At 33.2% G+C, this 25,759-nt stretch overlaps 1 protein-coding gene across 1 annotated transcript; it reads left to right on the forward strand.

Annotated features, from left to right (window-relative positions):
- The first annotated feature begins 1,599 nt into the window (after positions 1-1,599).
- Positions 1,600-6,862, forward strand: LOC134236692 (retinoblastoma-binding protein 5-like). The gene is made up of 11 exons (XM_062718864.1): positions 1,600-1,722; positions 2,027-2,052; positions 3,283-3,455; positions 3,894-4,034; positions 4,277-4,364; positions 4,561-4,632; positions 4,746-4,855; positions 4,992-5,111; positions 6,204-6,357; positions 6,481-6,552; positions 6,704-6,862. The coding sequence occupies exons 1-11, from the start codon at positions 1,704-1,706 to the stop codon at positions 6,860-6,862; spliced, it is 1,134 nt and encodes a 377-aa protein (XP_062574848.1). The 5' UTR covers positions 1,600-1,703.
- The last annotated feature ends 18,897 nt before the right edge of the window (positions 6,863-25,759 follow it).

Genomic DNA, 25,759 nt, shown 5'->3' on the forward strand with positions numbered 1-25,759 from the left:
AATGAAATTATGTAAAGCATAACTGTACAATTGAGAATAGTAAAGGTTCAATGTATATACACATGCCCTGCCAGAGGGGGTTGGTCAGACTAGCTGGGAACCCAGGTGTTTAAACAAAAGGTGTTTATTATCAAGTTGACCAAGTGTCATCAGCTGTGTATATAGTGCATGTACACACACAGGGGTGCCTGTCTATCCCAGTACAAAACAACAGAGCTAGCTGAGGTGTGAATAATATATTCTCACAATAATGTTACAATACCAACTGTACAAGGATTCACATATGCAACATGCACATTTTTATTATTTTTTTATCAGACTTTTTTATTTCATAGACCTGGATTCTAATAATTTCATTGTGATGGATACAGGTTGCTTTCTCATATCAATGAGTATATTTTTTTTCTATTACTTGCATAAAAAACAAAACAAAACAAAACAAAAAAAACAAACCAAAAAAACAAAAAAAAAACAAAACAACACACTCTCCCCCCCCCCCAAAAAAAAACAGAACCAAAAACATTAAAACAAAAAATTAGTAACTGGAAAATAATAATGAATGAATACTGAATTTAAAAATTAATTATTAAACATAGAAGAAAACATTTCAAAACAAACACCTTAATTAAAAATTAAATAAATTAACAAATTCATTCATTAGTTAATTTAATTTAATTACATGTTATAAATGATTGGAATTGAGAAAAATTACTTTATTCCTTGATTAATGGACTAATTAAATTCATTAAAAAAAAAACCATTCAATTAAAAATTTCACTGTAATGTCTTTCATTATAATAATTACATTAACAGATTCATTCATTATTTAATTTAATTTAATTACATATTATAAATAATTGGAATTTATAAAAATGACTTTATTTCTTGATTAATGGACTAGTTAAATTCATTAAAAAAATTCAATTAAACATTGCACTGTAATGTCTTTCAACATGATAAATATTTCATATTTCTTTTATATTCTTAAGGTTTCCTTACAAATAATTTTTTTAAAAATAATATTCATACATAATTTGATATTCATATTGATCAAGATTACAGTAATTATTTCCACGGATTACTCGAAACGACTTCAGCGATCGCGAATTTAGATCGGGCGTGGTGTGCAGTATATCAAGACAAGAAGAAACCCGTCGATTCTGAGGTAAAATTGGCTATAAAAATTTACGGATGTCAATATCATTCAATTAAACATCACCTTAGGCCTTATAGTACCCCATTACATTCAATTTTATGGGGTTTCCACCACTTTATTGGGGTTTCACCCCTCCTGTATGGGTATTCTCCAAAAATCGGGGGGTTTCGGGTTTTTCCAGTCACCCAAAATTAAGGCAGAAAGGGATTTGACATAGGCTATATTGACTGTACCTACTGTCCTGCAGCTTCCACATGTACTTCTCTCATCATAAATGATTTTGTTTTTCACAGATTTAAATAATTAAATAAATTGTTTAAAACAATAAATACATGAACGTACAAAATAGAGAGACATTCCTCGGTCTTTTCCGTCATGTTCCGACAACTCCCGACAAGCCCAGTGGCGTAAAAATGAAAGTAGATTTTGGCCAACCAATGAAAATGCAGTTAACAAAATATTTGTGCCGCGAGATGTAAACACAAAGCCAACGAATGAAAGATTGAAAGAAATGCTTTTTCAAATGGAAAATCAGAAATTATAAGATATGAATTTGGAACTTTTAGGTATAATCTTTGTAGATTATATATATTTAGACAACTGGATGCATTGACTTATATAATAAGAATTATCTACCATCAGATTACAGAAAATGAAAGATAACTTGGTATATTTCGAATTGCCTCGTCAGTATTTTTTTAATATCAGGGTTGATTATGATAATTTTTAGAGGACTTAAACAATGGGTACTAATTGTTTCACTTTGAGTGACATGACTGTGGTTAATCATGAACCTTTTTTAAAGATTGTTTCCAATTCTTCAGTAAATTAATGATTGAGAATTTAATTCAGTTTTGTTTCTTTTTTTAGAATCTTTTGGGCAGAACTACCCAGAGGTATGTTTACTTATTTACAGGTCTTGCTTTCTGTAGTTAGGCCCTGAATTACTTTAACTAAGAAAAGAAACAATCAGGTAGTGCAATACAGTATTGGGTAGGGTAATAATTACATGAAATATTATTGTCATGTGTGATAACCAGGTCCAGTCCAAAGACTATTTCTACCTACGTAGCTATTAAAAGCTACGTAGGTATTTAAACCTACCCAAAGTAGCTATTTTTACCTACTTTCTGCTTTACTTGCATTTTGTGGTCAAACACAGGAATGGCGCAACATGGTGAGCACTGAATTTATTGATACAGTCACACTGATGATGGATTTGACGGAAATTTGGCCAAAAAATGATTACTTCGTATATTATCAATTTTGCATAGAAAGTAATGTAAAATTGCCCATTCAGGAAGTAATCCTTTTTTGGTCAAAATTTTGTCGTATTCATCATTAGTGTGACTGTATAAAAAAAATATGGTATTTACCATGTTGCGCCATTCAGTCCTTTGGCCACGAAATGTAGATAATACAAAAAGTAGGTAAAAATAGCTACTTTGGGTAGCTTTAAATACCTACGTAGCTATTAATAGCTACATAGGTAGAAACAGTCTTTGGACTGGACCTGATAACATGCATTGTGCAATTGAGTGCAACAATGGTTTTCAAGGGATATAAAAATCATCAAAAAGATAAACTTCTCTTTTGTAATGTCATTGAACTCTGAATCTGCTTCAATTTGACTCACCAAAATTAACTCTTTGATCAATTATGGAATCAGAGCCAGCAAAATACATGCCAATTTTTACATCCTCTATGGAAACTTGCAACACAGTACCCTGTACGGGGTAAATGAAAACGTGAAGGCACACTGCGTACTCTCTCTATGATAAAAACGAAATATGACATCACAATGCATTGTAGTTATCTTATTAATAGATTGAGGCACAGGTGATAAGACTCTGATGTTTACAAAGAATTTTTATGGGTACATATGAAATAAATTCTTTATCCAGGTCCAATCAAAGGTGTACAGGGATTTACCCCGGGTTGTATTCCATACATATGTATGGAATAAAACCCAGGGTAAATCCCCGTACACCTTTGATTGAACCTGAATAACTAATAGTATCTCAATATCTGTAAGGTGTTGATATTATAAAATTCTTTAAAGAAAAACAAAATTATCTTCAAGTGATTATGTAAATAACAGGTACATGTATGTCATTCATTCGTAGGATTTTGATGGAGCCTTGGACTGCATCAGCATTGCCATTACCTGTGCCTTCAACAGACAGGGAACCTTATTAGCTGTGGGTTGTAACGATGGTAGAATTGTCATATGGGATTTCCTGACAAGAGGAATTGCCAAAATAATTAGTGCTCATGTCCATCCTGTATGCAGTCTAAGGTATTTGTACCCCTTGATTTCTTTTATTGAGTGCAGTACTATGTTTTCTGTAGAACTTCCTTGAAACACAGAAGACCCAAAAAGTCAGAAATGTAAATTGACATTAACATGTATTTGACATAGCAGTCAAACCCTGTTATGTCGAACTGGATGGGAAAAATCTTTGAGATATCCAAGAGATATGCTACCCACACATCAACTCACAAATTTGTATCTATGATACAGAACCCTTGTCATTCTCTAAATAATATTTAGCAAAGTTTTTTTTTTAAATAATGTTCTTTGTAATTAATACATCATTTTAAAACCTTTGTTTATTGAATATTCCTTATTGCTATATTTGAAAATAGTATTCTGGTACATGTATTACATGTATGCTAATTAAAACAATATATCAGGAAGAAAATATTTGAAAAATTTTCTGCTACTGTTCTCTAGCTGGAGTCGGAATGGAAAGAAACTGTTAAGTGCGGCGACAGACAACACAGCGTCAATATGGGACGTGGTGTCAGCAGAGTGTGATAAAACATTCAGGTTTCCTTCCCCCATCCTGAAAGTGCAGTTTCATCCTCGTGATAGGTACTGTTGCTGATTGACTTACTAAATTATAATGGAAATATACATATAGTAGAAAAGTATACATACGTTTTTAGTTTTCTAAATCTAGATTTGAGATTTGAAAGATAAATGAAATTTGCATCTCTTGGGGGCTTAGATTTCTTAATCCAAAATGATTTATTCAATTGTATTTCATTTCAAATGTCTATAATAATCATATTATAAATATTTATATTTTCTAAAACTTATTTTTCTTTCTCCAGTAAACAGTTTCTTGTGTGTCCAATGAAGCACCCTGCTGTACTAATGAACATCAGTGGAGAACACAGAGTTGTCCCTCTGGATGATGATGTAAGATTGTAGCCAAAGAAATCCATAGACTATCAAGGGAACATTTCATCATTTTCAGAAAAATAGAACTTGCAATGAATAATTTTAGGTTTCAAGCTGTTGCTTGGCATTCATAATTATGTGAAGATTAGATTGTTTATCTTTTTAAGATTGTGTAGCTTTCATTGAACATCTAGGGGTATGTTTTCTGTTTCAGTCTGACCTGAACATTGTTGCCTCCTATGACAGAAGAGGTAAACACATCTACACAGGAAATGCCAAGGGCAGGGTAAGTCACATAACTGTCTTCTTTCTGATGCAATTTCAAACATACTACACTCAGTCACTATTGTGTAACGTCCAGCATATGGATGTTTATGTAATAACTTATTTCTTTGATAGATCTTGGTATTTACCTGCAACAATTTGGATCTGAAGGCATCGTTTAGGGTAACAACTGGAACACTCAACACAACTGCCATTAAATCCATTGAGTTTGCTAGAAGGGGGGAGTAAGTTTCTGATTTCTTTTGTCAAAAAAGTTGCTTGCAATGAAATGAAACACCAAATAAAAGTTGGGAAAATTTGCTATTGATGAGGACATGAATCTCAATCTAAAACATGAATTAACATCTTTTCTTTTTGCAGGTGTTTTCTGGTAAATTCAGCAGACCGTATCATCCGAGTTTACGAGAGTGGGGAGGTCCTTGCCTGCGGTAAAGACGGAGAGCCAGAGCCAATCCAAAAACTTCAGGATCTGGTCAACAAGTAAGGCACCAGAGCTTCTAAAAAATGTCACATATTTGTACCGTTGTTGTGGTAAAAAATTATCCCAACAAATGAACAGAAATGCAAGATCTATGACCAGTACTTTTTATCTGCCTTTATCAGAATCATTATTGAATATAAAATTCAGTAATTTATAATAAAACATATAACAATACAGTGATTTTTCTACATTTTTTAAAAGGGGCCTGGGCCTTTAGAATTGGGGAAAATCGTCGACATTTGTATCAAATTGGGAAAAATGTTTAAAATTGTCATGTAACCTAAATTGGCAGGTAAAATAAACTATGTAAGTAAATGTAACATCATTAATCAATTTATTTGCTACAAAATAATAAATTAAACACAGTTCTATATTTTTAACCTTTTTTAAAATCTTTGAAAGTGTTATTGTGACTATATCAGTATACATGTATTTCCTTTTTTGCTCTGACATTATGGTAGACATAAGAGAAAATCCTTCTTGTAATAGCCATGGTTTAAGATACAATAATCTGACATGATTTATTACAAATCATTTATTTTTCAAAGTAATTATTAAAGCTTTCTAATTACTCTAGCTAAACATAATGCTGCAATTTTTCTCTGCAATACTAGTTGCATCTGCCATATGTAGAAACAGTTTGATTTTCCTGGAATCAGGGATGCTTCTTGTAGAACTATTAGTACTTGGATTTACAAATAAAGCTATGTTTCACCGGTTAACATGCATCTTACACTTTCTAACGATGTATTTACACACAAGTTTGACAAGGAGACCCATGTGTTTTTCTAGGTCTTGTAAACGCTTTGAGTAATCTGCTGTTCCTTACTGTTGTTAGAAGAGTCTTAGTGACTGAGAACAATAGCGTTCCATTTTAGATAAGTCGTACGTAAAAAAAATTCAATATAACAAAAACAACGATTTTGTGTTGGGAAAAAAAGCAACAGACATTGGGAAAAAATCGGTAATTTTTGAGAGGGGAACAGGCCGATATTCGGACCTAAATTAGGTGTAGAAAAATCACTGCAATAGAACACATTTTAATTAAACAAAGGATTTCATTGTTGTGAATTAAAAACTGTTCTCTCCAGACTTTTGTGGAAGAAGTGCTGTTTTTCGGGGGATGGGGAATTCATTGTGGCAGGGTCTGCCAGACAACATTCACTCTACATTTGGGAGAAGAGTGTAGGTAATCTGGTCAAAATCCTCCACGGAACGAAAGGGGAACTCCTGCTGGATGTGGTGGTAAGAAATGCTGGTGTAAACAAAAATCTCATTACAAATGTACATCTATACATTAAGCATTCTGTGTTATCATGTTAATGAAGAACAGAACGTAAGGTTCTTTATATAAGTATTTCATTGCAGTGGCATCCTGTACGACCAATCATAGCCTCAATATCCAGTGGTCTGGTGTCAATATGGGCTCAAAATCAAGTTGTAAGTATTATACAATACATCATTTACAAGAAAGGAAACACAGATCCTGCAGATCCTGTTAAGTACACATGTATTTACTTGTACTCGTAAAATGCCTTTTAACAAAAATAAATAACTTGATGGTATTTTAAGCATTTCTTGCTATTGATAGGAAAACTGGAGTGCGTTTGCACCAGATTTTAAGGAATTAGATGAGAACGTAGAGTATGAAGAGAGAGAGTCAGAGTTTGATGTCGAGGATGAGGACAAAGAAAAAGAGGAAACTAAAGGTAAGTCTAAAAATAACAAAAAGGATAAAAATTTCTCTTAATACAATTCCTAATTTTTGTAATAATAAATAAATTCAAAGTCTCAAAGTAAAAGTTGTTTATTTTCTAAATTTTAGCTAACCCCCGTGTTCCATCACAGGGGCTTGCATGTGTAGAGAAAATAAATCAGTTAAAAAAATTAGTACCTCGGAGAAAAAAAACACTCCGAGGTACTAATTTTTTTACCTGATTTATTTTCTCTACACAAGCCTCTGTGGTTCCATATCACAAAGGTTCTTTTAACCTTTTTATATAAAATATTTTCTATATCATATTCACAAAGTATTATAACCGAAAAATCCCAAATTTAAGCTATTAAAAACCAGCCTTATATAAAATTTCATACCCTGATCATGTTAAAAGTGTACACTTATTATGTTCCCCAAACGAAGTTGGGGAACATATTGTTTTTACTCTGTTTCTTATTATTATTATTCTTATTATGTTCCCCAAACGAAGTTGGGGAACATATTGTTTTTACTCTGTTTCTTATTATTATTATTCTTATTATTTTTCTTCTTCCTGGGAAAATTTTGTCCACGAGTGATCTTGGAAACTACACATCCGACTTAGATGAAACCTTTTTAGGGTCAGTAGGCATGTTATGTAGAGTTGCCAATCAAAGGTCATTTTGCGCGCACGTGCTTGCAAGAGCGCGCACGTGCAACAGGTGAAATTACCAATAAAATGGATATTGCCGTAACTTTTCTATTCTTTGATGAAATTTTTTGAAACTTATAATGTAAGGATGTAAGGATACATTAGTAGTATAGACAAGATAGCATGGTCAAAATAGCAAGATCTCACGCGCATGCACGTGTGCTTCGCTCTGATTGGCTGAAACTAAAGTCTCAATAACTTTCTTGTTTCTTGTCATAATCCTTTGAAATTTTGAACATAGTCCTACATTATAATGATCTACCGCACGATATATAAGAATTTTCATGAAAGCATGCGCATGTGCGTGTGCTGCAAGCTGATTGGCTGAAACTTTAAATGGCAATATCTCCTTTGTTTTTTGACGAAATTCTTTGAAATTTAAAATATAGTCATGCATTAGGATATCCTACAAAATGATATAGAAAAAAAAATCATGAAATCACGCGCATGCACGTGTGCTGCAATCTGATTGGCTGAAACTTTAAATGGCTATTTCTCCTTTGTTTTTTGACGAAATTCTTTGAAATTTAAAATATAGTCATGCATTAGGATATCCTACAAATGATATAGAAAAAAAATCATGAAATCACGCGCATGCACGTGTGCTGCAATCTGATTGGCTGAAACTTTAAATGGCTATTTCTCCTTTGTTTTTTGACGAAATTCTTTGAAATTTAAAATATAGTCATGCATTAGGATATCCTACAAAATGATATAAAAAAAATCATGAAATTACGCGCATGCACGTGTGCTGCAATCTGATTGGCTGAAACTTTAAATGGCTATAACTCCCTTGTTTTTCAACCAAACAGGATGGGATTTAGAACATTGATAGATGTAAGGGACTCCTACAAGAAGGTATGATCATCATGCACGTGCACGCACGTGCGTGCATTTGAAACGAGTATATTTAAAAATACTCTTGAATGAGTGATTTTTATCACTTTTGGACTGAATGCTTTAATATATAGTATATGGTCATAACGCACATGCATTCACATGCGCTTGGGTGCAATGCTAAAAATTGAATATAATTGGTATCCTTCTGGGAAAACGTTGTTAAAGTCAAAAATGCACAGTGTTTGTCTTATTTAATGAAGCTTACAGGGAATATGGCACTGAAAGGGAGCTGGGGAGCGTTTGGGGAACATCTGTAACGGTTCCCGTTACAATTAGCACTAGTTATGTTCCCCAAACGAAGTTGGGGAACATATTGTTTTTACTCTGTTTCTTATTATTATTATTATTATTTTTCTTCTTCCTGGGAAAATCTTTTCCGCGAATGATCTTGTAAACTACACATCTGACTAAGGTGAAACCTTTTTAGGGTCAGTAGGCATGTTATGTAGATTTGCGGAACGAAGGTCATTTTGCGCGCACGTGCTTGCAAGAGCGTGCACATGCAACGCGTGAAATGACCAATATAATGAATATTGCCGTAACTTTTTAAATTTTAGATAAAATGTTTTGAAACTCATAATATAAGGATATATTAGTAGCATAGACAAGATGACATGGTCAAAATTGCAAGATCTCACGCGCATGCACGTGCGCTTCGCTCTGATTGGCTGAAACTAAAGTCTCGATATCTTTCTTGTTTTTTGATAAAATCATTTGAAATTTTGAATATAGTCATACATTAGGGAGATCTAAAGCCTGGTATAAAAGAATTGTCATGAAAGAATGTGCATGCACGTGTGCTTGCAAGAGCGCGCACGTGCAACACTAGAAATGTCCAATATAATTGATATAAACGTAACTATTTAATTTTTTTATGAAATGTTTTGAAAGTTATAATATAAGGATATATCAGAAGCATAGACTAGATGACATGGTCAAAATAGTAAGATCTCACGCGCATGCACGTGCGCTTCGCTCTGATTGGCTGAAACTAAAGTCTCAATATCTTTCTTGTTTTTCGACAAAATCCTTTGAAATTTTGAACATGGTTATAAATTATAAAGATCTACAGCATGCTATATAAGAATTATCATAAAAAGCATGCACATGCACGTGTGCTGCAATCTGATTGGCTGAAACTTTAAATGTCTATAACTTTCTTAGTTTTCAACGAAACGGGATAAAATTTAGAATATGAATAGGTATCATAGATTCCTACATAATGGTACTATCAAAATTGAATGCACGAACATTCTTTCATGCAAGTGCGCGCGCGAAATACGCAAAAGGGCCAATATTTTTAAAAAACATTAAAATGTATATTGTAAAGATTTTTTTATTTATTCTCACGATATATAGATATGCTAATTGTTTAGACAACATGCTATGATCATCTTGCATGTACATGCACGTGCGTGCGCGTACAATGCGTTAAATGACATATAGTTGATATCATTATACCTTTTATAATTCTTTGATTAAATTCTTCGATACTGATCATATTTTGTAAAATGTCGTACAGGAATTAGGCACAAAAAGGGATTTGGGGAGCGTTTGGGGAACATCTGTAACGGTCCCCGTTACAATTAGCACTAGTTATGTTCCCCAAACGAAGTTGGGGAACATATTGTTGTTACGCTGTTTCTTATTATTATTATTCTTATTATTATTATTATTATTTTTCTTCCTGGGAAAATCTTTTCCGCGAGTGATCTTGTAAACTACACATCCGACTTAAGTGAAACCTTTTTAGGGTAAGTAGGCATGTTATGTAGATTTGCGGAATCAAGGTCATTTTGCGCGCACGTGCTTGCAAGAGCGCGCACGTGCAAAACTTACAATGACCAATATATAATGGATATAACCGTAACTTTTCGATTTTGTGACGAAATGTTTTGAAACTTATAATGTAAGGATATATTAGTAGTATGCACAAGATGATATGGTCAAAATAGCAAGATCGCACGCGCATGCACGTACACTTCGCTTTGATTGGCTGAAACTAAAGTCTCAATATCTTTTTTGTTTTTTGATAAAATCATTTGAAATTTTGAACATAGTCATACATTAGGGAGATCTACAGCCTGCAATATAAGATTTATCATGAAAGCATGTGCATGCACATGTGCTTGCAGGAGCTCGCACGTGCAACACGAGAAATGTCCAATTGATACAGACGTAACTATTTAAATTATTGATGAAATGCTTTGAAATTCATATTATAAGTATATATTAGAAGGATAGACAAAATGACATGGTCAAAAAAGTAAGATCTCACGTGCATGCACGTGCGCTTCGCTCTGATTGGCTGAAACTAAAGTCTCAATATCTTTCTTGTTTCTTGTCATAATCCTTTGAAATTTTGAACATAGACCTACACTATGAAGATCTACAGCGTGATATATAAGAATTTTCATGAAAGCATGCGCATGCCCGCATGCTGCAATCTGATTGGCTGAAACTTTAAATGGCTATATCTCCTTTGTTTTTGACGAAATGCTTTGAAATTTAAAACATAGTCATGCATTGGGATATACTACAATATGATGTAGAAAAAAAATCATGAAATCACGCGCATGCACGTGTGCTGCAATCTGATTGGCTTAAACTTGAAATGGCTATAACTCCCTTGTTTTTCAACCAAACAGGATGGGATTTAGAATATAGATAGATATAAGGGACTCCTACAAGAAGGTATGGTCATCATGCACGTGCACGCACGTGTGTGCATTTGGAACGAGTGAAATGAAAAATACGTTTGAAAGAGTGATTTTTCATACTTTTGGACTGAATGCTTTAATATATTGTATATTAAGATATGTAGATAGTGTAGACAAGACGATATGATCATAACGCACATGCATTAACATGCGCATGGGTGCAATGCTAAAATTTGAATATAATTGGTATCCTTCTGAGAAAACATTGTTAAAGTCAAAAATGCACAGAGTTTGTCTTATTTAATGAAGCTTACAGGGAATATGGCACCAAAAAGGAGTTGGGGAGCGTTTGGGGAACATCTGTAACGGTCCCCGTTACAATTAGCACTAGTTCTTATTATTATTATTTTTCTTCCTGGGAAAATTTTGTCCGCGAGTGATCTTGTAAACTACACATCCGACTTAGGTGAAACCTTTTTAGGGTAAGTAGGCATGTTATGTAGATTTGCGGAATCAAGGTCATTTTGCGCGCACGTGCGTGCAAGAGCGCGCACGTGCAAAACTTAAAATGACCAATATATAATGGATATAACCGTAACTTTTCTACTTTGTGACGAAATGTTTTGAAACTTATAATGTAAGGATATATTAGTAGTATGCACAAGATGACATGGTCAAAATAGCAAGATCGCACGCGCATGCACGTGTGCTTTGCTCTGATTGGCTGAAACTAAAGTCTCAATATCTTTTTTGTTTTTTGATAAAATCATTTGAAATTTTGAACATAGTCATACATTAGGGAGATCTACAGCCTGTAATATAAGATTTATCATGAAAGCATGTGCATGCACATGTGCTTGCAAGAGCTCGCACGCGCAACACGAAAAATGTCCAATATAATTGATACAGACGTAACTATTCAAATTATTGATGAAATGCTTTGAAACTCATATTATAAGTATATATTAGAAGCATAGACAAAATGACATGGTAAAAAAAGTAAGATATCACGCGCATGCACGTGCGCTTCGCTCTGATTGGCTGAAACTAAAGTCTCAATATTTTTCTTGTTTCTTGTCATAATCCTTTGAAATTTTGAACATAGACCAACATTATGAAGATCTACAGCATAATATATAAGAATTTACATGAAAGCATGCGCATGCCCGCGTGCTGCAATCTGATTGGCTGAAACTTTAAATGGCTATATCTCCTTTGTTTTTTGACAAAATGCTTTGAAATTCAAAACATAGTCACGCATTAGAATATCCTACAATATGATATAAAAAAAAATCATGAAATCACGCGCATGCACGTGTGCTGCAATCTGAATGGCTTAAAATTTGTCCGCGAGTGATCTTGTAAACTACACATCCGACTTAGGTGAAACCTTTTTAGGGTAAGTAGGCATGTTATGTAGATTTGCGGAATCAAGGTCATTTTGCGCGCACGTGCGTGCAAGAGCGCGCACGTGCAAAACTTAAAATGACCAATATATAATGGATATAACCGTAACTTTTCTACTTTGTGACGAAATGTTTTGAAACTTATAATGTAAGGATATATTAGTAGTATGCACAAGATGACATGGTCAAAATAGCAAGATCGCACGCGCATGCACGTGTGCTTTGCTCTGATTGGCTGAAACTAAAGTCTCAATATCTTTTTTGTTTTTTGATAAAATCATTTGAAATTTTGAACATAGTCATACATTAGGGAGATCTACAGCCTGTAATATAAGATTTATCATGAAAGCATGTGCATGCACATGTGCTTGCAAGAGCTCGCACGCGCAACACGAAAAATGTCCAATATAATTGATACAGACGTAACTATTCAAATTATTGATGAAATGCTTTGAAACTCATATTATAAGTATATATTAGAAGCATAGACAAAATGACATGGTAAAAAAAGTAAGATATCACGCGCATGCACGTGCGCTTCGCTCTGATTGGCTGAAACTAAAGTCTCAATATTTTTCTTGTTTCTTGTCATAATCCTTTGAAATTTTGAACATAGACCAACATTATGAAGATCTACAGCATAATATATAAGAATTTACATGAAAGCATGCGCATGCCCGCGTGCTGCAATCTGATTGGCTGAAACTTTAAATGGCTATATCTCCTTTGTTTTTTGACAAAATGCTTTGAAATTCAAAACATAGTCACGCATTAGAATATCCTACAATATGATATAAAAAAAAATCATGAAATCACGCGCATGCACGTGTGCTGCAATCTGAATGGCTTAAAATTTGTCCGCGAGTGATCTTGTAAACTACACATCCGACTTAGGTGAAACCTTTTTAGGGTAAGTAGGCATGTTATGTAGATTTGCGGAATCAAGGTCATTTTGCGCGCACGTGCGTGCAAGAGCGCGCACGTGCAAAACTTAAAATGACCAATATATAATGGATATAACCGTAACTTTTCTATTTTGTGACGAAATGTTTTGAAACTTATAATGTAAGGATATATTAGTAGTATGCACAAGATGACATGGTCAAAATAGCAAGATCGCACGCGCATGCACGTGTGCTTTGCTCTGATTGGCTGAAACTAAAGTCTCAATATCTTTTTTGTTTTTTGATAAAATCATTTGAAATTTTGAACATAGTCATACATTAGGGAGATCTACAGCCTGTAATATAAGATTTATCATGAAAGCATGTGCATGCACATGTGCTTGCAAGAGCTCGCACGCGCAACACGAAAAATGTCCAATATAATTGATACAGACGTAACTATTCAAATTATTGATGAAATGCTTTGAAACTCATATTATAAGTATATATTAGAAGCATAGACAAAATGACATGGTAAAAAAGTAAGATATCACGCGCATGCACGTGCGCTTCGCTCTGATTGGCTGAAACTAAAGTCTCAATATTTTTCTTGTTTCTTGTCATAATCCTTTGAAATTTTGAACATAGACCAACATTATGAAGATCTACAGCATAATATATAAGAATTTACATGAAAGCATGCGCATGCCCGCGTGCTGTAATCTGATTGGCTGAAACTTTAAATGGCTATATCTCCTTTGTTTTTTGACAAAATGCTTTGAAATTCAAAACATAGTCACGCATTAGAATATCCTACAATATGATATAAAAAAAAATCATGAAATCACGCGCATGCACGTGTGCTGCAATCTGAATGGCTTAAACTTGAAATAGCTATAACTCCCTTGTTTTTCAACCAAACAGGATGGGATTTAGAATATAGATAGATATAAGGGACTCCTACAAGAAGGTATGGTCATCATGCACGTGCACGCACAAGCGTGCATTTGGAACGAGTGAAATGAAAAATACACTTCAAAGAGTGATTTTTCATACTTTTGGACTGAATGCTTTAATACATTGTATATTAAAATATGTAGATAGTGTAGACAAGATGATATGATCATAACGCACATGCATTCACATGCGCACGGGTGTAATGCTAAAATTTGAATATAAGTGGTACCCTTCTGAGAAAACGTTGTTTAAGTGAAAAATGCACAGTGTTTGTCATATTTAATGAAGCTTACAGGGAATTTGGCACCAAAAAAGGAGTTGGGGAGCGTTTGGGGAACATCTGTAACGGTTCCCGTTACAATTAGCACTAGTTATTATTATTATTATTATTTTTCTTCTTCTTCCTGGGTACTTTTTTGTCCGGGAATGATCTTGTAAACTGTTCGTCCGAGGTAGGTAAAACCTTTTTAGGGTAAGTAGACATGTTATGCAGATTTGCGGAATCAAGGTCATTTTGCGCGCACGTGCTTGCAAGAGCGCGCACGTGCAACACTTGAAATAACCAATATAATAGATATAGTCGGAACTTTTCTATTTTTTGATAAAATGCTTTGAAACTCATAATGTAAGGATACATTAGTAGTATAGACAAGATGGCATGGTCAAAATAGCAAGATCTCACGCGCATGCACGTGCGCTTTGCTCTGATTGGCTGAAACTAAAGTCTCAATATCTTTCTTGTTTCTTGTCATAATCTTTTGAAATTTTGAACATGGTCCTACATTATGAAGATCTATAGCATGATATATTAAAATTTTAATAAAAGCATGCGCTTGCACGTGCTGTAATCTGATTGGCTAAAACTTTAAATGGCTATATCTCCTTTGTTTTTTGACGAAATGCTTTGAAATTTAAAACATAGTCATGCATTATGATATCCTAAAATATGATATAGAAAATATTCATGAAATCACGCGCATGCACGTGTGCTGCAATCTGATTGGCTGAAACTTCAAATGGCTATAACTCCCTTGTTTTTCCACCAAACAGGATGGGATTTAGAACATTGATAAATATAAGGGACTCCTACAAGAAGGTGTAGTCATTATGCACGTCTTGCACGTGCGTGCACGTGAAATGACTAAAATTAAAAATACACTCGAATGAGTGTATTTTTTAATACTTTTGAATTAAATGCTTTGACATTAAGTATATTAAAATTTTAGATGGTGTAGACAAGATAATATGGTCGTTACGCACATGAACACGCGTGCAATGCCTTTTTTTAAACTATATTTTGTATTTTTCTGGGAAGACAATGATTAAGTCTAAATTCCATAAAGTATTTCTTATTTAATAGAGATTACAGGGAATATGGCACCAAAAGGAAGTTGGGGAGCGTTTGGGGAACATCTGTAACGGTCCCCGTTACAATTAGCACTAGTTTCATCTTCTTTACCCACAAGGTCAATTTCAACAAAGGTTGGCACAGAATATCCTTGGTTGGTGACCGGGGATCAATTCGCCCTTTTCCAGGGAAATATAATTAAGAAAGGGGGTCTGTTACAACGCACTTTGAAAAAATAAAATTTCTTTTCAAAGTGCGTTGATATCGACCATATTAACGCACTTTGAAAAAATATGTATGACTTGGTCAATATTCTTCAAAATCTTAGGTATAATAAATAATTGAACCTGTTGGATAACTTTTCGGTGATAATGTCACTTCAGGATGTGAAAGTGAGAGATTGTGGTTTTTTCATACTTGAAAATTCTTTCTCTCTTAAATGTTTTACTGTACTTAATTTTTTTTTTTCAGTTTGCATGCATTTAATGGAAACAAAAATTTATTGAAAGTTTTCAATGTCACACCAGTAATTAATGCAAATACATATATTTGGGTGTAGCATAGGCATCAGTACCTGCGAGGGGGGGGGGGGGGGGTTAGTCACACAAATGTTTAGCAAAGATATACATAATAGAGGGTTCGAATCCCACTGTGGGACGTGGAGACCGGTCCTTCGGATGAGACCGTAAAAACCTTGTCCCGTGTCGCAGTAGGTGATGGCACGAAAAAGATAATTCCCTGTTCAATGGCCCTAAGTGCCGAGTATAGGACAAAATTTGGAGCTCCCCACCGGCAAGTGGTGGCGTCTCCATATGAGTGAAAAATTCTCGAGAGGGACGTTAAACAATATACAATCAATCATAATATAGGAATTAAATATTGGGGCTTACCGAGGGGGGGTCCACTTTCAATTTGCTACCTAAGTAAAAAAGAGTTGGTCTGAGAGACCTTCTTTATACTCATCTTTTCCTTGTTCTCGATGAGGGTTAATCTCGATTATCTAAGTCTAGAATTTTTGTGTTATACATATTTTTTTTCAAAGTGTGTTAAATGTCCACATGGTAAAATGTGTACATGTGTAAATTTTTTTCATAGTGAGTTGATTTTGTCCCAATTCTAACGCACTTTAAAAATTTTTTTCAAAGTGCGTAATATTTTCAAAGTGCGTTGCCACAGGGGTCACTATATACATGGGCGATCAAAGTTTTCACATGACAATTTCAAGGAAAAAAATCTTCTTAAAAACAACAAAGCCAGGATCTGTCATATTAAGATGACCCAAACATCCGTAGGTATTTAGTGTATATTTATACTACCCACTTGAAACCATTTTTTTTAAATATTCAATGTTTTGTGATACATGTATGCTTTAGGAGAGTGTTTCTATTGTATATTATCACGCTTGAGGAATTAATTAAGACACGTAAAAATAATCATGTATGAATTACTACAATAATTTCACCTTTACTCTTTTCACTTAAAAAAATCTTGAAAAAGCAAAATATGCATAGTTTACAAGTAAAATGAAAGGTATTTCTTGTGTCCTTTTTTTACTCCAGAAGAATTTGCTCATATTTGATATAACAATATTTTTGCATTGTCAGGTACGTGAGTTCGATCAAAGCGTTACTCATCACTTTGCATATGCGTTCAATTGTTGGAAAGTCCCACGAAATTCCTAAAGATTAAATTAATTAAGCCCTATATTTATACTCCGATTCAAAAATAAAACTTGTATTAAATGATTGATTATGTGTCAAAATCTCACGAGAGAACGATTTCCGTATCACAAATAAATATGTATATGACCACATTTAACGACTTTTCAAATTATTACCAGAGTGTAATGGCGTGGTATGTGTATGTGAAGTAAAGTGTTGAAAATGAAACCGGGTTAAATTTTAACTTTATAAAGTATTTTTGTCGATACTATCGATTGTTAAGTCAGATATATGTACTTGTAGGTAGAAAGTGACCCTATTAAAGTTTATCTAATAAATATAAATAGTCCTGTGAATAATCGTAAAAAGAATACTATAAAAATAAAAAAAAAACAGTACATTTTCAACAGGTTTTTCATATAGTCATATTTGAATCCAGTCTGTCCTCCATTATTTTTTTTCCCATCATTTATTTCATTATTATTTTATGTATCTGCGACATACATTGTGTATGTGTTTTTCGCTTTTATTTTTTTTCTCTCCCATTTCATTTTCTGATTATATATACTGTATATATCATATGCTTGTACCTCTGACTTGAATTTATATGCTGTGAATATTTTTCATTTTCCTCATGTACCATGTATTTTAAATGGTTTTGAGTGAATAAATGAACTTGAACTTGAATCAATATTGACCAAGTATATGGTTTCAACAGACATTAGACAGAACGTCAATCAGTACAAGAGACTGTGCATGAACAGTGCATTTTTATCTTTCGAAAAAACTTCACTCGACAAAAAAATTTCCTCTGAATGTTTCGCATAAACCCGTTTTCGATATTAAAAAACCAGCAAAAGTAACCGTTGATTTGATGAGAACTCAGCTCTAAGTACTGTTATAAGAGGAAATTCCTTCATCCTTCCTGGTGCATATCTACATCATTCTCAAACTCTACTCATCAGTTAAATACGATATTTCTATCTTTATACTAGTATCTGAGAATTCTATCTTTAGATCTAAACTAGTCGGTTGACCATGCAAAGAAAAAACCTAGATATACGGTATATCATATCAATCTCGACATAATTACTGGGTTGTTAATTTGAATTCATGTCAAATACAACGACCATACAAGAAAATGTTAATAAACATATTCCATTCAGTCTGTTCTTCAAATCCCTTTTAAAGTAAACCGAATGAGGAATTCGAAAATGGTCAGTTTCAAACTTTTTTTTTCAACAAAATCACTTAAAACAGAATTGAATTTAATGATTTTTGACTGACATTGCATTTCAATCCAGTGAAATAAAGTGTAATTCTTATTAAAATAAGCTGTTTAAATAGACAGTACGTCAGTCAGTACAATGCAATGCAATACAGTGCAGTTTTATCTTTATTTAAAAGGAGAATTAATGGTGTCTTCCCACTTAGCCAAAATTCTGAAATTGACACAGGTGACTGGTTTTGGCTAGGTGGGAATGGCGTACAGGTAAGGGCAGGGAGAGAACAAAAGAAATTAATTACAGGTGACCTAAAGTCTGTTTTAAGTTAACCACAGGAAAAAGGTTTAAGTATACATAAAATGCTGTTAAATTAATGAATGTTAAATGAAATTAATATTTTAAATTATATTTTAGATTTTTTTTTTAATTTGAACTGATTAAAGCCATTTTTAAATCAAAATTATGTCATTAAATTTTTACTGAATAAATAAAAATAAGATCTTTATTAATTTTTAGCTCACCTGAGCCGAAGGCTCAAGTGAGCTTTTCTGATCAAAATTTGTCCGTTGTCTGTCGTCGTTGTCGTTGTTGTTGTCGTCGTTGTCGTAAACTTTTCACATTTTCATCTTCTTCTCAAGAACCACTGGGCCAATTTCAACCAAACTTGGCACAAAGTATCCTTGGGTGAAGGGAAATCAAGTTTGTTCAAATGAAGGGCCACGTCCTTTTCCAAGGGGAGATAATCATGAATTTGTTAAAAATTAATGGCATTTTTCAAAAATCTTCTTCTCCAGAACCGCTGGGCAAGGAAAGATGAAACTTATGTGGAAGCATCCTCAGGTAGTGTAGATTCAAGTTTGTTCAAATCATGACCCCCGGGGCAAGGGTGGGGCCAAAATGGCCGACCCAAGTTTTACATAGGAATATATAGGAAAAATCTTTAAAAATCTTCTTCTCCAGAACCGCTAGGCCAGGAAAGATGAAACTCATGTAGAAGCATGACCTCTGGTAGTGAAGATTCAAGTTAATGTTCAAATCATGACCACCGGGGCAAGGGTGGGGCCAAAATGGCCGACCCAAGTTTTACATAGGAATATATAGGAAAAATCTTTAAAAATCTTCTACTCCAGAACCACTGGGCCAGGAAAGATGAAACTCATGTGGAATCATCCTTAGGTAGTGTAGATTCAAGTTTGTTCAAATCATGACCCCCGGGGCAAGGGTGGGGCCAAAATGGCCGACCCAAGTTTTACATAGGAATATATAGGAAAAATCTTTAAAAATCTTCTTCTCCACAACCACTAGGCCAGGAAAGAAAAATGTGGAATCATTAAATAGAAATAACCCCTGGGGCAATTAGTTTTTAATATATAGGAAAAATCTTTAAAAATCTTCTTCTCCAGAACCACTTGAAACTCATGTGGAATCATCCTCAGGTAGTGTAGATCAAGTTTGTTCAAATCATGACCCCCGGGGCAAGGGTGGGGCCAAAATGGCCGACCCAAGTTTTACATAGGAATATATAGGAAAAATCTTTAAAAATCTTCTACTCCAGAACCACTGGGCCAGGAAAGATCAAACACATGTGGAATCAACCTCAGGTAGTGTAGATTCAAGTTTGTTAAAAAAAAGGGTGGGGCCAAAATGGCTGACCCTAGTTTTACATAGGAATATATAGGAAAAATCTTTAAAAATCTTCTTTTTTTGATTCAAGTTTGTTCAAACACTCCCGGGGCTAGGGTAAATGAGTTTTACATAGGGATATATAGGGAAACCTTTTAAAATCTTCTTTTCAAGTACTTCAAAGCTATGATTTGTGATATTTATAAATCATCCTCAGGTAGTGTAGATCTAATTTGTGCAAATGATTTTAAGCGCTGTGGCCCCTGGGCCTCTTGTTTTTTGATTTGTACATGGTAAATGATCTGTATTTTATTTAAATTTCTATATCATTTTTTTTTTAATCTTAGTCTTTAATTTGATAATGTTTTAATGTACTGCATAAGCTGTTCATTTCAAATAAAATTAATACAAATAATTACCAATATGCCTACATTAGACTGTTTTATTTGAAAAATATGTTAAAGCAAGATTATATTTTTAATAAATCACCTATTTTATCATTCAAAATTTTTTTAATAATATGTTTGCTTTGAGAAACAAATTCTTCTTCGATGCATAAATGAATGCCAAATTTTAAAGATTATTGACAAGTCTTTTTTCTAAATAATTTACATGAACATTTTTACTAAAAATCCTAGTTCTTTTACTATACTTTGATTTTGTGCATATAAAAATATAATAAATCCAGTATTTTAATAATTTAACAAAATGTTAAACCAAGAAAATTTGTGTCTACTATCCTTATAACTTTTTTGTCTATAATATAAGCCAATTCTTATCAGACTTATAAAAAATTATACAAGGTTAGTTCTAATGTAGTGCATGTGTGAAAGATATTACAATAAGTAAATATGCATATACGTATACAATCACAACCTCTGTTTCTTTATTTCAAACATCAATATATTTTTTCTGCTTCATGTAATTCCTATATTTAATTCAAATATTAAATTAATTTTTTTTCTTTTCAACCTCCCTATCTTTTATTGTTAAGAATAAGTCAAGTAATAATTCAAATATATTCAATAATTATCAAATATTGTCAATTATTATTTATCTCTCTGTTAAAGGGTGAATTAATTTTTTTTTTCAAATTATTATGCAGAACCTGATTAATTAATATGTAATAAAACAAATATTTATATGTATTTTGTTATTGAACTTATACACCACAGGTAATAATTACAGGTAATAAGCCTAAAACAGACTATACACAGGTGACCACTCAGGTGTGAAAATAACAAAATAACAGAATTTTGGCTAAGTGGGAATAAACCGAATTAATTAGCTTGCAATTGAAACGAACTTCACTTAACACCAAATTTCCTCTGGGTATTTCGCATATATCAAATGTTATAAAAAAAATCAGCAATTTGATGAGAACTCAGCTACAAGTACTGTTATAGGAGTTCCGTTATCCTGCCTGGTGCATATCTGATCTTTTATTGTTAAGAATAAGTCAAGTAATAATTCAAATATATTCAATAAATAACAATCTCTTTTGTGAATTAATTTTTTTTTTTCAAATTATTATGTAGAACCTGATTAATTAATATGTAATAAAACAAATATTTATATGTATTTTGTTATTGAACTTATACACCACAGGTAATAATTACAGGTAATAAGCCTAAAACAGACTATTCAGGTGTGAAAATAACAATTTTGGCTAGATGGGAATAAGAATTTCAGAATTTTGGCTAAGTGGGAATAAACCGAATTAATTAGCTTGCAATTGAAACGAACTTCACTTAACACAAAATTTCCTCTGGGTATTTCGCATATACCAAATCAGTTTATGTTATAAAAAAATCAGCAATTTGATGAGAACTCAGCTACAAGTACTGTTATAGGAGTTCCGTTATCCTGCCTGGTGCATATCTGCATCATTCTCCAAATTTCTACTCATCAGTTAAAGCAATATGAGCTGCATTTCTGAAATTTTCATTTTGCTGGTAAAATGTGTTATTATGATTACTCTGTATGTAATCTAAACCCTTATGATAAATAAAACCAAAATTTAGTTTAAAAATGTTTCAGAAGAAATATTTCTGTACAACCGAATATACAGTATTATAGAAGAAATCATTACTGTACAGGACGACAATAATTCAACTTTGCTTCAATCAAAGCGTATAAAAAGTTCTTTCATAGGAAATATGAACAACAGAAGTTTATAAATGTTCTCTTTCTATGCCATTGAAATAGTTTATTACAAATTTGCAACATTTTTTTCAGATGTCAAACATACAGCTCATATTGCTTTAATATCTCATAGGAATATAAAAGCAGGTCAGCTAATAATTAAAGCAACACAATACCCATTGGCATTTCAAGAGTTTGTTGCAATCCGTACACTGGAAGCTTTGTGTTTTAAAATAATACCTCAATGAAGTTACATGTAATTGGAATTCATTTTGTAAATTTAATATATTCCGAGGTTTTATCATTTTTACCCTGAGTCTATGAATTTCCAATAGGACGGATAAACCAGCAACGGGAATAGGGTTAAAGGAGTGAAAATGCTGAGCTGCAAACACAGGATCTGAATTGTACGTTCCCATTCTCATTCAGTTCTCATTCATTATATTAGGTTGTGAATCTAATATAATAATGGGGGAAATTAAAAATAGGAATTAACTGATTGCAAAAAAATTTCGTTGTTCTTATTCCTAGAAAATTATCACAAATCATACGCAATGTAGGCAGAGAGATGTGCCTGTAAAGAATGTATGTATATTGGAATATTGATTTTGAAAGTTAAAATAAAAGTTTGGAGTAGGTGTGTAAGCACACACTGGGCGACGCCCTGGATGTCTTATAACACCTGTGTAATGACATCTTGTTTCACTTGTCGGAACGAAACAGACACCGGTTGTAACATTAATCAATTTTTCTACATTGATGAATTGATTGTCATATGACTAACCTAGGCTTTAAAAGACAATTTAAACCGGGAGTTAGCTATAGGTTTCGATGCATGTTATTAGATCCTTGGAGGCTTACATGAAATAACTCCCTTCTCTCTCTAAACACGTACCAGTACATCGATAACAGAGTATTTTGTGTATATTTTTGGCGGGGTTGTAGTGCACGGGAAAGGGGGGTAGAGAGGTAAATGGCTATATTTTTGCCTCTATGACGTCACAAATTATGTGGATTTTGAGTTATTTTTCAGAAAGAGAAAAAAAAAATAGGCAGAAGTTTGTTCATTTTGTACTATAAAATTTATTGAGCGCAGACCTGCTCCACAACAATATTCACATATATTATTCCTTTCATCATTATTTCACATCATATTGAAATATTGAGTTGGAGCAGACCAGATATCTCCCTGCTTTACAACACAATTATATATTTCTCAGTCAAAGTTTGTTTTGTGGGGCAAATATTGGTCATCACGAAATATAGTCCTTTTCATTTGTAAACTTTTTTGTCCTTTTTTTTTTTTTATTTTGACATACGACTGAATACTGGCAAATTCCAGCATTTGAAAAGAAAAATGTACCAAAAATTTAGGATAAGATCCAGTCTAACACCCTACCCCACCCCCACCCATAAACATAAAATAAGATCTCAGAGTTTGGGCGGTTTAGGATTTTTTTCCCCAAAGATCCTGTTCGATAAAATGAAACCGATTAAATCTCCAGTATAGGAATACTTTTCTTAAATAGTAAAAAGTGTTTTGATATATGAAAAATGTAAGTTTTAGTTAAACACATACGTCATTGTAATATTTATGTCAATCGATAGATTGATATGAAAACCTAACGCGGTACGACTATTAAATAATATTTGTGTTACCTCTTATGTTATAATTTAATCAAATAAAAATTAATTCCTACGTCAAATGTAGTACGATAAAAAAGAACGCCGTGATATCAAAATATTATCCTCTGGTAGAACGCAATACTACCAATCAACTTGATCAATAAAAATGGATTCGTAAATTTTCATACCTTTTGATTATTTACCTGCAAGAAAATGTGTTTGTGAACACTGATGCCCCCGTATGCATGACAGTTTATGGCGAGGGTGGAACTTTCTCAAATGCAAGTCAAACTCCAAAGGTCAACCTCAAAAGGTCAAAATTGTTAATATCCAAAAGGAGGATTGTTACAAGGAGTGCACTTGTAAATATAATATAATAGCCTTAGTGCTAACTGTTCAAAAGTTATGGCCAAGGTTAATTTTTTTAAGTGGGTCAAACTCTTAGGTCAAGGTCAAGAGGTAAAAACTAATTAAACCCATTGGTAAGCGTTGTCACAATAAATAAGTATGTGGAGTATGAAAGCCCTAGAACCAACTGTTCAAGAGTTATGACAAACGTTAAAGTGTGGTAATTTTTGTAAAAGTCTGTTAAACTCCATCCAAAATTTATGGGCAAAGTTAAAGTTTTTGCGGACAGACAGACATACGGACAGACGGGGAAAAAATATAAAACCCCAAATTTTCGAATACTGGAGCATAAAAATCACAGTTGACATACGAAATAAGCTTGAGTTCTTCAATGACAATATCAACGTAGCGTTTGTAGCAATCTAACTGTTAGAATTTCAATGTGTAGTGATTGTGCTCCTTTATAAGCCAGCTTGGTTTTTTTTTTACTTTCATGAAAGTGGCTTCGGAAAAGAAAGACATAGGGTATATGAAAAAAAAATATCCATTGAATTAAATCCGCCAGAGATAGGGGTTAATATAAAATAAATTTATTACGATCTCATATTAAAGGTATTTCCGTTTAATTTAATTTATTTGGCGAATAACCATGTATATATTGTCCGTCACGTCTAGTACCCTAAATAGTGACAAGATTCAAGACAAAAGCCGTCAACGTTTAAGAAACATCGAAAGATGACATGGTTGTATTTTTAACCGACTGACTTCCAATTTACGTTAATGCGCTGTTAATTTGTAATACATGTACATATGTAAGATTATTTTTAGTCTCAAACAACAGTATAGTATATCAACCACAAGATTCTACCGTCCATCTGTCTGTGTGTCTGTCTGAAATCCCCGAATTTCCCCCTTTACTATTTTGGGGATTTCATATTTTAAGAAAGAATATCTCTTATCAAATTTCTTTATTTGAAAAAAAATGTCCGGGATTTGTTAAATAAAGTTGTAATTTTCGATCTGGGAATTTAAAGCATTTAAATTAAAGATGTTGATATACCGGTACACATGTATAAATATATACAAGTACTAGTATTCTGTTGTAAAGGAGGTCAGTATATGACCTATTCTTTATAAGTGTAAAATGTAAATACAATAATTGTATTATAACATCCACTTTATACATACCACTTTATATAGTCGTATTAAAAGGGAAGTGAGCAACAGGGAAGCATTTTAACGGAATTCAAAACGGATTCAAAATTTAAAAAGAAATGCGACATGTACTTCCTCGATAACGTTTACAGGCATTATTAAACAGCAAAATTACCCATTGCACCAACGAGTACGTGTTACCCCTAATTACAGATTTCCATTTAAAATTTGCAGTTGTTTACGACAGTGGCTTCAATGACATTTCCGTAATAGTTAAGTACTTGTTACGTTTGTTGGACT

Source organism: Saccostrea cucullata, unplaced genomic scaffold (genome assembly GCF_032062105.1).
Source record: "Saccostrea cucullata isolate Sc308-1 unplaced genomic scaffold, CSIRO_AGI_Scuc_v1 ctg122, whole genome shotgun sequence".
NCBI classification, from domain to species: Eukaryota; Metazoa; Mollusca; class Bivalvia; order Ostreida; family Ostreidae; genus Saccostrea; species Saccostrea cuccullata.